The following is a 12,630-nucleotide window of genomic DNA, read 5'->3' as shown; positions in this document are numbered from 1 at the left end:
CACAACTATACAAGTTCAGAAATGGATTGTGGGTCTTCTGAATATTTGTTTCAAAAACTTAACTTGCTACTGCATCAAAATGTCACCGTGACACTGCTACTGCAGCAGTCCAATGTTTCTAACTGAAAACCTTTCTGTGTTTGTGCAAACAAACCCAAATCAGCTGCTCTCTTCTGCTTGAACCAAGTTTATCATTATGGGAAGACACAAGCACTTATAAGGATACAGAGAAAGCAGATGACAGCAATTTTATCTACAGCCAAAACAACCTCAAACACCCCAAATCATCTCTCAAAGCAGCTGCCTCAAGTACAAAGACTTGGAAAGGGAGACACAAACATAAGAGGGGAAAAATGCTGTTTGTGGGATAAGAACCACCAGTAAAACACAGTTTTGATATTGATTGATATTACTGATTAAAATAATGGAGAAGAATGAATGTGAAGAAAGGCTTGTGTGAAGACGACTGTAGGAGGCTGTGGTTCTGGAAAACCCACAGTAATGTTAGGGTCGTTTACAGAGGCAGTAAAGAAAATGGGTGGACTCAGGATGAACCTCAAACTAGCAGTTAGTGTCAGAAGACCCACAATTCATTCACATGTGAAAACAAACTTTAGAATTTTATATGAACTTATAAAAGGTATGTATTATTGTAATGTTGACCATTTTAAGCCAACATAAGCACAGCAAGTGTCCAATAACATTATACAGCTCAATATATACAACTTAAAAACATATTTTATATTAATAAAAAATGGAACTAAAAAATGTAATAGCTACGCATGGTTGTACACAAGCATCTATACATATAGTGGTGTGCTTATGATGACCCACAATGCACTTCATGTACAAAAGAAAGCGTCTCCCTACCATCTGAAATGAGCGACAGTACCATAGCTGCCATTAAACTCTGCCCAGAAATTGCATCACAGATACCTTTAGACTGTTTTCGTGCAAATGTGAAGTTCTCTGATGTACACTTGAGTTTGGATTTTTAAGGCCATAATGTTACACATACGCAAAAAAACAATAAAGTATCTAAAACTCAACAGTTGTTCTTAAATATGGACATGGTTTAAGAAAGGAAACATTTAGGAGACCCAAAACTGATGCACCATGGCTGGTCGTCACCAAGAAACGGGACTTGATGGTTGTCTTAGTGGACTACAAAAAGTTCACATAATGTATAATTTATACAGGTGTAAACAAAAAGTAGACAAGTCACACATTAGACAATATTGCCACATTGAAATACACTATAGTTAAAACACACACAAAAACAAAATGGGAGCCCCCATACACAAGTCACTGTTAAATATGGTTCACCTACAGGAAACACCCTTTACCGTGGGATGTAATCAGGGTCTGTAAATGTCTATTAAGAGCTTTACTTCCAGCCAGTTTGCACATGAATATCAACATGATACCATCAACATGATGGGAACTTGAAAAACCGTCGAACCAGCCAAATTTCTTAAAAATCTGGTTTGTAAAATGCAGCAAGTGACACTTCAGGCACGTTTGTCTGCTTAACATCCCGGGAAGCCCTGGACACATTCAATGTGACATGAGAACATCTCTTAAACCCTGTCATAATCACAGATTGTACATAATTGTAGCTGCTGCATGAAGTCAATTGGATTATATTTTTGAACAGATGTCTGTAAAGCAACACATCTGTGAAAAAACAAAACTACCACAAATCGTATAACTGTTGAAACGACGTCAACCTACTTCTGTTTATGCAATGTGACATTCTGGTGTAGTAGTAGTAGTAATATAGTACTACTATATTAAATTTTGTGTTCACAAAAAAACGCATCTCATGTGCTGCTAAATATCTAGTCTCTGGGATTAGATTAAGTTTGTAGGCAATATGCCTCTATTGTGCATTTAGTTAAATAAAAAAGCTGCACATGTGTTCGTCCCTTTGTGCCTTAAATCTAAATCTTTCAGGGATTTTAGGTTTTGATTGCCAATGAGCAAAATATTTTTTGTGAAGCACAGAGACAGTTTCAGCCCAAGAGAACAGTGAGCTGTGGTTCTGGCCTGATTTGGCCCCAAAACACCAAGCCAACAGTAGTTCTGTGTCTGTAGAAGTGTGTGAGACACATCACATCTATGATTTTTGCAATGCCCTTCACTGAGAGCACAAGGCAGTTCTTATCATGCTGTTGAGACTTCCAAAACTCACCACTGAAGGCAGTTAGATCAAACTCTGACACAGCAAGACATATGCAGATAAACCATGTGTGTTCTTTTTCTAACCAATTTTTGATTATTTATAAGCTAAACATTACTAGGTCAGAGCACATCGTGAGCTGCCTCAAACATTTCCTTCCACCAGGAGCGCACACACATACTGTATGTGCATGTTGATGGTCAAATGGCCCCAACCTACAGAATAACGTTACAATGAGAGACTTTTAATAGAAGAAAAACCTGCACTATTTTTTAGGTTGGCTTGGTGTGTCAGGGCCCTAAGGCGGCCAGCAGCCAAAATGTAGGTCACAGCACACTTTCTGTCTCAGAGTCTGGCGGGGTGGCTGTGTATTGTAGAGCATGTTACTCTCGGTCCATCTGTCGCTGCCGCCCTTCCACCCTCCCTCCGCCCCTCACTAGCACTAGTCTAGGTCTAATCAGCTTTTAAACTGGCCTGAACAGTGCTCTCTCTCCCTTTCTCCCGGTCCTCCTTCTGAAGACTGGCCTGTAGCTTAACACAGATGCTGGTATCACCACTCCGAACAGCTTGAAGGAAGAGGTCAGTGTGTTCTTTCAGCCGGTCTAAATCGCTCTGGGTGCGCCGGTTCTGTCTGAGGAGCTCCTTGGTGCGAAGTGTGATATCTAGCAGGCCAGATTTGCTGAGAATGTTGTAAGTGTTGCAGAAGCGCTTCCTCTTTGTATCGACCTCGCTATCACTAGGGTCACATTCTCCAGGTGAGATGTTCTCTGGGGTGACTGCTCCAGTACCTGGGAGTGTCTGGTTTTTGGAGCCAGTGGCATGAGAGAAGGTCATAAACTCTGACTGGCTGACTGCTGACGGAGGCCCCTCTCTGGTAGGAATACTGCTGGTGCTGGTTTCTGTTGTGGGGAGTGACAGTCGTCTCTGGAGCACAGGAGACAAGTTGCTGGGGATAGCTGGAAGACTTGGAGTGGTTGAGCCAGAAGTATTAGCACTACTACACAGACTTCTTTGCTGCTTCTCTCTCTGACAGTGTTCCCGGTGGTTGGAAGTCAAGGTGCTACTTTTTTCTGACCCTGAAGAAGATGAAGAAGAGGAGGAGGAGGAAGAAGAAGAGGAGGAAGCAGTTCCTCTCCCTGAGGAACTAGAGCTGTCACCAGGATGTGGGGCGATCTTGGGGTAGGATTTCAGGATTGGAAGATATTTCTTGGGGTGTCTGTGTCGAGAGGTGTTCCCTTTGGTGGATGGTGAAGCTTGACGAGAGACGACAGGTTGGATAAAGACCACCTGGGGTTGCTGGACCACAGGCTGGACCACCTCCACTGTAGGACTAAAACCCCAGGGCTTCAAATCAGGAGTATTATCTCCAGGCTGAGAAGGGAACAAAGGCAAAATGGAGAGCTTTTAAAGTCAGGTCAATACAAATTTGCCCTGACTGCTTATCTGCTGTCCTATGATAACCGATTTCTCTTGGGTATTGACATATGAAATTGGTCTAATAGCCACAAGTTTAACACATGATGGACCTACAAGACAAACCTATATTACATATTTACAAAAGATAAGTTACTTCTCATATTATATATATTATATTATATATCATATGTATCAAGTCGCATCTTTTAGCTTTAAAAAAAGTGTAATACTGGTAAGAGCCAGGCCTTTCCATTAATTCAATTATACTAATTGTGCTATTACTTATTAACTTCGCCCTAACCATTAATAATAACAAATGAAAAGACCTCCTGCAATAGCATGAATACTTTTGTCTACTATATCTACATAAATGTTGTTTTCTGACAGGGTGATGCATTGTTTGTCTTTTATGGCCACACATTCCACAGAACTGCAACCACACTGACACATTCAAGTTAAAAAAGGGTGCAGTAACACTTGACCACAACCTTCCTGTGTGTTTGACCATTAAAGTTAAAGAGGCATCCATAATCGTAATCCCCTGAAGTTGCTGTGAATGTTGGGTAAGGATTTCCTGCTCTACCTGCTTCAGTAAGACATTGTTCATGATGATCATGGGAGACAGGCTGGAGTAGGAGCCTCCCACCACAGCCAGCTGAGACGGCTGAGTCCCAGAGCCACCCTGCTGCACAACAGGTTGGGGTGAATCCTCGGAGTCCGTGTGGCCCCTTGTGCTTGTGTGCTCTGAGCTTGCATCTAAAAGCCAAACAGATGAGTTAAATGGAGTGGACTAAAGGGATAGTTTATAATCTGAGTTTATAAAAAAAAAAACCGAGTTGAACCTGAGAATCCGGAGTCCCTCTCTGAATCCACTCTGGAGTCTCCAGATTTCATGATGCGAGGTCGGCTTGCTGCCCTGGAGTGACTCTCCGCCTTTCTCTTGGTACTCATCTCTCCTGCTGTATTGACAGTGTCCTTGGCTGACAAACTAAATCAGCATATCAAAGGCTGAAGCTGGAAATCAGACAGGACCATTTAGGCACCCTTTCCACGCCAACAACTGAAATGCACAGTGACTAACGTACAGCTGGGGAGCATTAAATGGTGCGGTGTTATTTTAGCATTGTTATGTAAACAAAAGGCATATTTGTGGTCGGTAACAGAAATATGACATCAACACTTGGATAATTAAATGTTTGTCATAAAATATCACTGCGATAAGTCATCGTAAAGCTACTAACAAGACAGTACCAATATCCAATAGTTTGAAACAGTAACTTGATAAGCTAAGGTATTTAGTCGTAGCTATCGCACACATGAGTAAATTAGCATATATGCATTAATATGGCGGTCTAACTAGTTTGAAACAACTTCAACAATGCAAAAACGTTACACATTACGATAGAGGGTATTTCGGTTAGCTAATGTTAGGCGTCGCTAATTCAACAACAGCTAATGTTTGTTACAAAAAACGTCCATAAAACACAAACGTACACACGTACCTTGTTCCGTGGTGCTGCTCCAACAACAACGCACTCTTCAAAGCCGAGTGATACGAGGCTGCATGCGGGTCGAGGTTACGGCTGCGTCTCCACTTCGTCTCTTCGGTGTAGCCGTTGGAGCTGCCGCCCTGCTACGTTGACTGGAACTCGGTGTTCCACGGTACCGTACACGAGACAGAGACCGCCCCTCCCCTGTCCGCTCGGTCACATGCGGAGCACGGTGGCACGAGCCGTTAGCAGCTGCGGTTTATTGGTCCTTTGTGAGCTTCACGGCGGACAGTGGGCTACCGACGGTGCTTCAGCTTCCACTCGGCTAATCTACCGGACATTGTTCTTGACTACAAAACTGCAAAGGACGGGATTATTCGTTACAGCCGCTACGCCATATTTGGTATATGGGGGCGTGGTCTTATCTATCATTTCGCCTACATCACTGTCTTTGGGTTGCTACGCCCGCCCACCTGACACATTTTCTGGCTTCTGATTGGCCGGCGCCGCCAGCAGCTGTAAAACGTGACCACTGCCAAATGTGTGGCAAGTTAAGGACATTGTGTTCACTGTGCTGCTGTTAGAGGTGTACTGTACAGGGCAGGCGTCTCAAATGTACCGTCGGGGAATCCAGTGACGTGAGAGCTTCTGGTGTGTTACATAATAGTATGGTTGTCCTGCAGCTAACCTCGGCAGAGCATGTCTTCTCTGCTGCACGTATGAAGAAGTAAACACAAGTCAGAACAAACGTAGTCACGTGCAGGCAGGCTAGTTTTAACAGCCATGTGGAGGACAAGGAGGCAGATGATTATAGTATCTGGTAACACCCAACTCAAATCTCAGCAAAGCTAATAACTGTTATTATATCATATATTTAAATTGTTCATAACTGTTTCCACCTCACACAGCTCTTAAAAGCTGAACATGCTGCTCAAATCAATGGATGACACTAACCCCTATGGTGCAGTGGTAACAGTGTGTTTTCCACTGATAAAGAGCACACAGTGTCCCCACATGTCACAGACCCTAATGATCCATAAAGACAAATGCCCATACATAACACAGAGGTTCCTTGTAGGAGCTTTGGAGAGCATTTTATTTAATAAACATATCATGTCTCATAATTAGAGTAAATTTAGCGATCATCAAAAGAAACTGCAACAACTTATAATATGTATCACATTAATGACAATGACTTTGGTCCAAGAAACAGCACACAGTCAGAGTGGCCAGCAGACATACAGTGCATGATTTGTTGCTTAATAAAAAAAAGGATGCAATGATCAAATATATATCTGTGGATGCTCTCATTCAGGTAATAGTCATTTCCAAGAGTTTAAATCGAGGCAACTGGACTCAAGGATTGTTTTTTGAAGATGTTTCGCCACTCCCCCAAGTGGCTTCTTCAGTTCTGCAACTATTCTGGTTGGTCCGGTCTAGTCAACTAGTGAGGCATCAGCTCTCACCTATTCACAACTCTGTCCCGTCATCCCTTCTTAGCAGACTTCACTCCCATTCAAACTCTAATGATGGGCCGTCAACTAGTCCTGCACATGACCCAGACACAGTTTCTGGTTGTTAACTGACCATTAACCAACTATATTCATGTGAGTTCCTGCAAGATCCACCCACAGAGGTCCTGAACACATAAAACTCAGATTCCCAACCATAGTTGCAGAACTGAAGAAGCCACTTGGTGGAAAAACAATCCTTGAGTCCAGTTGCCTTGATTTAAACCCTTGGAAATGATCAAATATGTTGTTGTTCTTCAAGCCAGACTGTGTAAATCAGTGATGATTGATCTTGTTCTGGCACCTGAAAAGACAAAAAACATGAATGATGAAGTATCTGTGTTGTTTTACTGTGAACTGTAGTTGTTCCTGTTGACCAGTGAAAAAGCCAAATCACCACTCGAATTGTCATTCTGACACTTTGACCTTTCCCACAAATGCCAGCAGGTCAAGAGGACACAGTCCCAGGGGTCTGTGGGGTCAGAGGTCACTCAGATTAGAGCCTCAGTGTCAAGGGACATTTCTCACTGTCCTAAACGGACTAAAAAGGTAAACTGTCCTTTCAAACAATCAACAGTCACATTAACTCACAGGACAGAAGCCCTCAAAGGGAGCGTTTATCCCCCTCAGATTTTAAATGCTGTTTAAACCTTCGGATTCTGATGGAAGGCATCCAAACTCTGCTGTGTGGTCCTTTGACCACTAAATAAAGAGGTTGGAATATGGTGGTTCTGCTGCCCTCAGATTTAGTTACAGTAACAGCGAGACCACACACCTTCCTAAAAGGCTTTTTGTGGGAAATCCATGCAGCACAGACCACCAGCAAACACAACCTTCCCCCCACCGTGACCTCAAGTCCAAATTACCACTGTTTAGTAGAGCTGATTCAGAGGATGAATTTCTTTCTTTCCTAGTCTGCTAAGGCAGCTGGATAAGACGTGTCCTGATTCTGCCTCGTCGTTGAAAACATGTTGAAACCCTGCAGCCATTGCTTCAAACAGTTGACCTACTTTCCCCCAGAAAAATCCCACCTACTTCAAATCACCCATTGTTCCTGAAGAAGTTCTTCAAATGAGAGCCACCGAATTATTATTGAACGCTTAAAGGCAGAAACTCAAGTCCAAGTACTTTAAAAGACTCAGTTATTACTGGATGATAGCAGCAGCTGTGAGGAGATTCCTTTAATAAAAGCATTGTGATCTCAGGGGTGAGGACATAAAGAAGGCACTTTGTGTCACCACTTTTTTATGCTGTATCAAAGCTTTATCAAGGCCAACATTTTAAAGGACACCCAAGTGATCTGACTGTTGTGTGTGCTCCAAATGTTTAAGAAGAATATAAAGAATATTCGCTGCTTTGTGTCACCTGCTCCTGCTCAGATAAGACACAACACATACTCATTTAAAGGATTGAATGGAGCACTGCTTTCTATATTTCTACATAAATACGACTCATTTGCCACTTACACATATGTAATATTGGATCATTTTACTCCTGAAAAAATAAATAAAGTTTGATTTGTTTGATTAGGTTCTCTTTTGTCACTGATGTTTTGGGTCATATTTATGCATAAATACAGAAAAGTCTAAAATTTTCAAGCAGCACTGTATGTGAATCTGGTTATTTTCAGACTACAGGCTGACAGCTTCTCATTGGATTTTTGTGCTCTGTGACCTTATAGAAGAACATGCTCCTCAGAAGTGTTTTTTGGACCATAGGCCGACCAAAGAGAAGAACAACTCAGCGGTAACTGAGAGTGATGCACTGTGATATTGTTTAATATCTTCAGTCCTTGGTTGTCTGGTAGAGTAGAAGAAGCGTGTGTGTGTGTGCCACAGGGGAGCAATTGATGTCTCACTTTTCACAGCCGCTTGTTGTCTTTTTGTGTTTCCTCTTCCTCTTCTTGTTAGACTCAGTGCTGCAGTCAATGCAGAGCAAAATGCGATCAGGATATTGATGTATTCAAGACTGATTTGTAAAATGTTCATTTTGCTGACCTGTTATCATGGTGAAGATTCTGGCGGGGTCTAAATATAGACAGACACAAATATGAACAGTTGGCACTACAGCTGTAGCTGTGACTGACGTCTGGTATTTATCAATAGGCCTGTTTGTAAATTACCTGCATTCGCAGCTCTGATGCTCCACAAATGTGACTTGCACATACTCACTAGACATGATGGGATAAATCCTCACCACCTGAGGAACAGCAGAGAGTTTAAGAGGTGTACACAATGTCACCGTCAATGTCACTTTTCTAATCAATTAGTCTTCGTTAGAGTCACACCGGCAGAGTGATGTTGCGTTCAAGGGTTGGATGGCACTCCATGTTTTCATCGCCACAGCAGCCAGAGCATCGCCAAAGCGAGACGCAGGCAGGTATGTAGATGTACTCCACTTCTTCAAGGAAGCCATGATCCACATCTACCAGCTGCTCCATGGGCTGACACATGCTCTTCACCAGCACCTCCTGGAACCCCATCACTGCAAATAAAGGTGGCAACATTAGTCCACATGGTGAGGGTTTTTTTTATTTTCAGGACAATATAAGGATGAGCAACATTCTAACCTTTGGAAGGAGCTATTTCTGGAAGGTGTGCCATCTGAAAAACATTTATGATCAAGCTTTTAGTTAACATGTATGAAGAGCAGCAAAATAAGAAACCTGCGCACTTTAAGAATTGGCCATAAGCAGCTGAATTGCGCCCTCTAGTGGCAGAAGAAAAAACCACCAGTGCAGACACTTCTCCAGTAAAAACTATGCCAAAAAAATACTGTAAGATGAGCCAGCTCATAACAAAAGTGCTTTTGATTTTTGAAATAGAAGTAATAGTAGAAGGTTTATTATCACAAGAAGCCAAAACCTTAAGTAAGCAAAGAATAACAGTGAAGAATGGCGGCTGTCTGTACTCATGGGAGCTTTGTACATGATACAAAGCTGAAACAAAGGCAGAGCTGAACCTTATAATGAATCAGCATGAATTTAGTTCTCAATGGCAAAGTTCCCGAGCCACAAATTGAGCAAAATCACAAGAGTACAGTTGATCTTGGCCGTCTGTCTGTCAATATCAGCTATCTCCTCACCCTGCTCCTGCTGTCCTTTACTCTCTGAGCATCGGTGGGAACTTCTAAATGTCAGGCTTGAAAAAACAGCAGGTTTTATAGCAGGCTCTAAATGTTTGCTGTGAGTGAGAGAGTCAATAAATGTAACATCCATCCATAAAAGCCAGCTGCATACAACAGATGTATTCAGCATGAAAAATGTGTGTGATAGTGAAGAGGCCATGTTGTGTGATCTGATGAGCTCATGTGCATCTGATAAGCTGAAGAATTTAAATAATTTTATAATCTACACACCAGCAGTTGTTATTATTGTTTCTTTTTAGTTTGATAGGTTGTTGCAGCTCACAAGGGCACATCATCTTATTAGCTACACAAACTTCATCCTGCAGGCTGCAGGGAACTGGAGCCTATCCCAGCAGGCGGTGGCTGAGTGGTGGGGTTTATCCCGGACAGGTCACCTCTTCACCCCACAGACACTTCATTGTAAGCTCAGAATGGTATTTCTCACTCTTAACTCTCCCCAAAGGGCCAAGCTGACCTTTTCATGGTGAGTCATTATTATTATTATTTGTGCATACTTCATGTTTACAAAACTGGATCATAGAAAATAATATAGTTCAGACTTTGGAGGTAACCATAAACTTTCATCTTGACACTTTGAAAGATAAGCTATGGATTTAACTCTGAGTAATCCCTGATGGGACATGTTACTGTGTCACAAGATCACAACTGCTGTCTCCTGTGAGGCTCCAGCTCTGCTCACATTACAGACGCACCTCATCAGCTCTGGTTCAGTTCTTCCACTCTTGCTCAGATTAATAAATCAATGTTTAAATCTGGATCAGTATACCAAGAAGCAGCTGGTTGCTTGCACATGTAAACAATAAAACCAGATGGTATATAAATGCAGCCGTTTCACAATAAATAAAATACAGATGAAACAATGAAAAAACTACCAATAATTTTAGTTAGTTTTTTTCTTTTTTAAAATATTTTATTTAACGTTTCAAATTTATTTTATTAAGAATATAAATTTCTTACCTTGTTAAAAAGAAAAAGAAAATTTTAAAAAAAAGGTAAAGGGAACCTTTTGTCTGTGTTACCTGCGCAGGCAGAAGCTGCAGCAGAAGAGCCAATAGGAGACGTGAGATCCCGCTGAAGGCTTGCATACTGCCGGGGATGAGCTTCCTGCCGTACTCTCCAACGGGTCAGACAGAAATGAAAAGGTTAAAGTGAGCAGCAGCTGGAGATTGGAGCTTTTATGCGCGCGCGAGCCGGGCTGCACGGAGGGGCGCGCGCCACTGGCGACAGCTGATCGTCAGTTTAAAATAATTTCAACATGAATTCAAATGAAATGATGATGAAGGTGTGCCACACACACACACACACACACATATGACGTGTAAATCGACCATAACACGTCCTATTGTTTTTAATAATCGGTTTCCATGGATACAGAGATGGATACAGAGATGGATACAGGATAGAGAGAAAGCTACTTCAGACTTGTTTTTTGGGATGATGGATCGGACCCTGTAGAAATGAAATGATATCTGATATATCATCAGATATATCAGATATATCATACATGTCATCAACAGGAAGAGCAGAACATCTCAGACAGCACGCTCCTTCATCCCTGATGTTGGTCCTTTTATGTGTTGATAACATGTAGGTTATTGTGTAACCTTTGTACCAGCTTTCTTGTTCACTGTTGATTGTATTCATGTCCAAAAAAAAAAATTAAACTGCAGATGCAGTAATTCTGACTATATTAGATCTTGTTTTCATCGACAAGCATTGAGGTGCCCTCACATTTATTACTGGGACTCAGATGTGTTTTTGCAGCTGATAATTGGACTGTGTGTGTTCTAAAACAGTCTCTGTAGAGCACATAACAAAGATGAATGAAGCCTTTTCTCTCACAATTCATCTTTTGCTTTTACAGGCTTAGGTTGGCGGGGCCAGCTCAGGGCTGTAATTCATGTTTGTATCTCATTAATTAATGTATAAGTAATTTACTTTACAGTACACACTGTGTCACTGAGAAACAAACGACTCAGCAGTACAAGCCAGACAGTGGACTTTGTGGTAGATTTGGGTGTGTGTGCTCTTTTGGGGTGTCTGCTCCTCAGAGACAGGGCTCCTCTAGTCCCCATCCTAAGTTCCAGCTCTTCCAAAAGAGGTCAGACAGACAGCTGCTGCTTCCTGTCTCTGGGAACCAGACTGATGCTTCAGTCCCAGTTCCAGTCTGGGAAGGATGGGGTTTCCCTCAGCTGCAGCTGAGGCAGCAGGTGGGGCTGTGCTGCTTTATATGCACAGATGTGGGCAAGGCCATGGCTTTCTTTAGATAATGTTTAATAATTGTTGCAGCTAACTGAAACTTTGCACTGTACTCTTCCTGCTGTTTAAAATAAGAAGTCATATTAGCTAATATCTTTATATATACGCCTCTAAAAATCCCAGAGGCGTAGATGTGTAGCTGGATCCCGTTTTGATCCTGCACCAACAGGTATCTGCAGCCTGTCACCTTCCAAATCAATAAAACAAACATGACTCAGTCCCTGCAGAATTAGCTGATTTCCCACACTATTTGCCAGTCTTGAGCTGCAGGTGCATTGTGGGTAATGCTACTGGTTCCCACAGTAGCCCGACAGAACGACACTGTGTGATTAATGTGACCCAAAAGGCCAAACAGATGCAACTTCATTCCAGGATGTGCCGACGTTTGGAGCACGCTGGGGCCGGGCTGAACAGGGAATTATTGTGTTGTAAATACATCTCATTAAAACAGTGGCTGTAACTGACATTCTTTGTAAAGTTTTGGTTGAATCCAAGCTTACTGTGTACGGAAGAATTTAACTACTCATGGGTGAAGCGTCCAGAAGGACGGTGGAAGCCATTCCACAATTATCAGGAAATGAAGACAGATTTGACACCTGGTATCTTTTACTGATTTCCTGCAAGA

General features: G+C 42.2%; 2 protein-coding genes across 2 annotated transcripts; both read right to left on the bottom strand.

The window, feature by feature from the left end:
• Positions 1-989: 989 nt before the first annotated feature.
• cipcb (CLOCK-interacting pacemaker b) lies at positions 990-5,482 on the bottom strand. The gene is made up of 4 exons (XM_028397452.1): positions 5,101-5,482; positions 4,441-4,612; positions 4,182-4,354; positions 990-3,553 (listed from the first exon to the last, which is right to left on the bottom strand). The coding sequence occupies exons 2-4, from the start codon at positions 4,547-4,549 to the stop codon at positions 2,636-2,638; spliced, it is 1,200 nt and encodes a 399-aa protein (XP_028253253.1). The 5' UTR covers positions 4,550-4,612; positions 5,101-5,482; the 3' UTR covers positions 990-2,635.
• Positions 5,483-8,717: 3,235 nt separating this feature from the next.
• LOC114429002 (vascular endothelial growth factor A-like) lies at positions 8,718-10,885 on the bottom strand. The gene is made up of 4 exons (XM_028397831.1): positions 10,766-10,885; positions 9,169-9,202; positions 8,887-9,083; positions 8,718-8,798 (listed from the first exon to the last, which is right to left on the bottom strand). The coding sequence occupies exons 1-4, from the start codon at positions 10,829-10,831 to the stop codon at positions 8,718-8,720; spliced, it is 378 nt and encodes a 125-aa protein (XP_028253632.1). The 5' UTR covers positions 10,832-10,885.
• Between the last annotated feature and the right edge of the window lie 1,745 nt (positions 10,886-12,630).

This window comes from Parambassis ranga, chromosome 24 (assembly GCF_900634625.1).
Source record: "Parambassis ranga chromosome 24, fParRan2.1, whole genome shotgun sequence".
Classification (NCBI taxonomy): domain Eukaryota; kingdom Metazoa; phylum Chordata; class Actinopteri; family Ambassidae; genus Parambassis; species Parambassis ranga.
This window is presented reverse-complemented; position numbering and strand designations above follow the sequence as displayed.

Bases quoted from the DNA above. Each gene is read 5' to 3' on its own strand.
- LOC114429002 (XM_028397831.1), bottom strand. From the start codon at position 10,831: ATGCAAGCCTTCAGCGGGATCTCACGTCTCCTATTGGCTCTTCTGCTG. The intron at 9,203-10,765 runs GTAACACAGACA...AATGTTTTTCAG, and splicing joins TGCAGCTTCTGCCTGCGCAG to ATGGCACACCTTCCAGAAAT. The intron at 9,084-9,168 runs GTTAGAATGTTG...CTTTATTTGCAG, and splicing joins AGAAATAGCTCCTTCCAAAG to TGATGGGGTTCCAGGAGGTG.
- cipcb (XM_028397452.1), bottom strand. From the start codon at position 4,549: ATGAGTACCAAGAGAAAGGCGGAGAGTCACTCCAGGGCAGCAAGCCGA. The intron at 4,355-4,440 runs GTTCAACTCGGT...TTTGGCTTTTAG, and splicing joins GAGGGACTCCGGATTCTCAG to ATGCAAGCTCAGAGCACACA. The intron at 3,554-4,181 runs GTAGAGCAGGAA...TTCCCTTCTCAG, and splicing joins ACAATGTCTTACTGAAGCAG to CCTGGAGATAATACTCCTGA.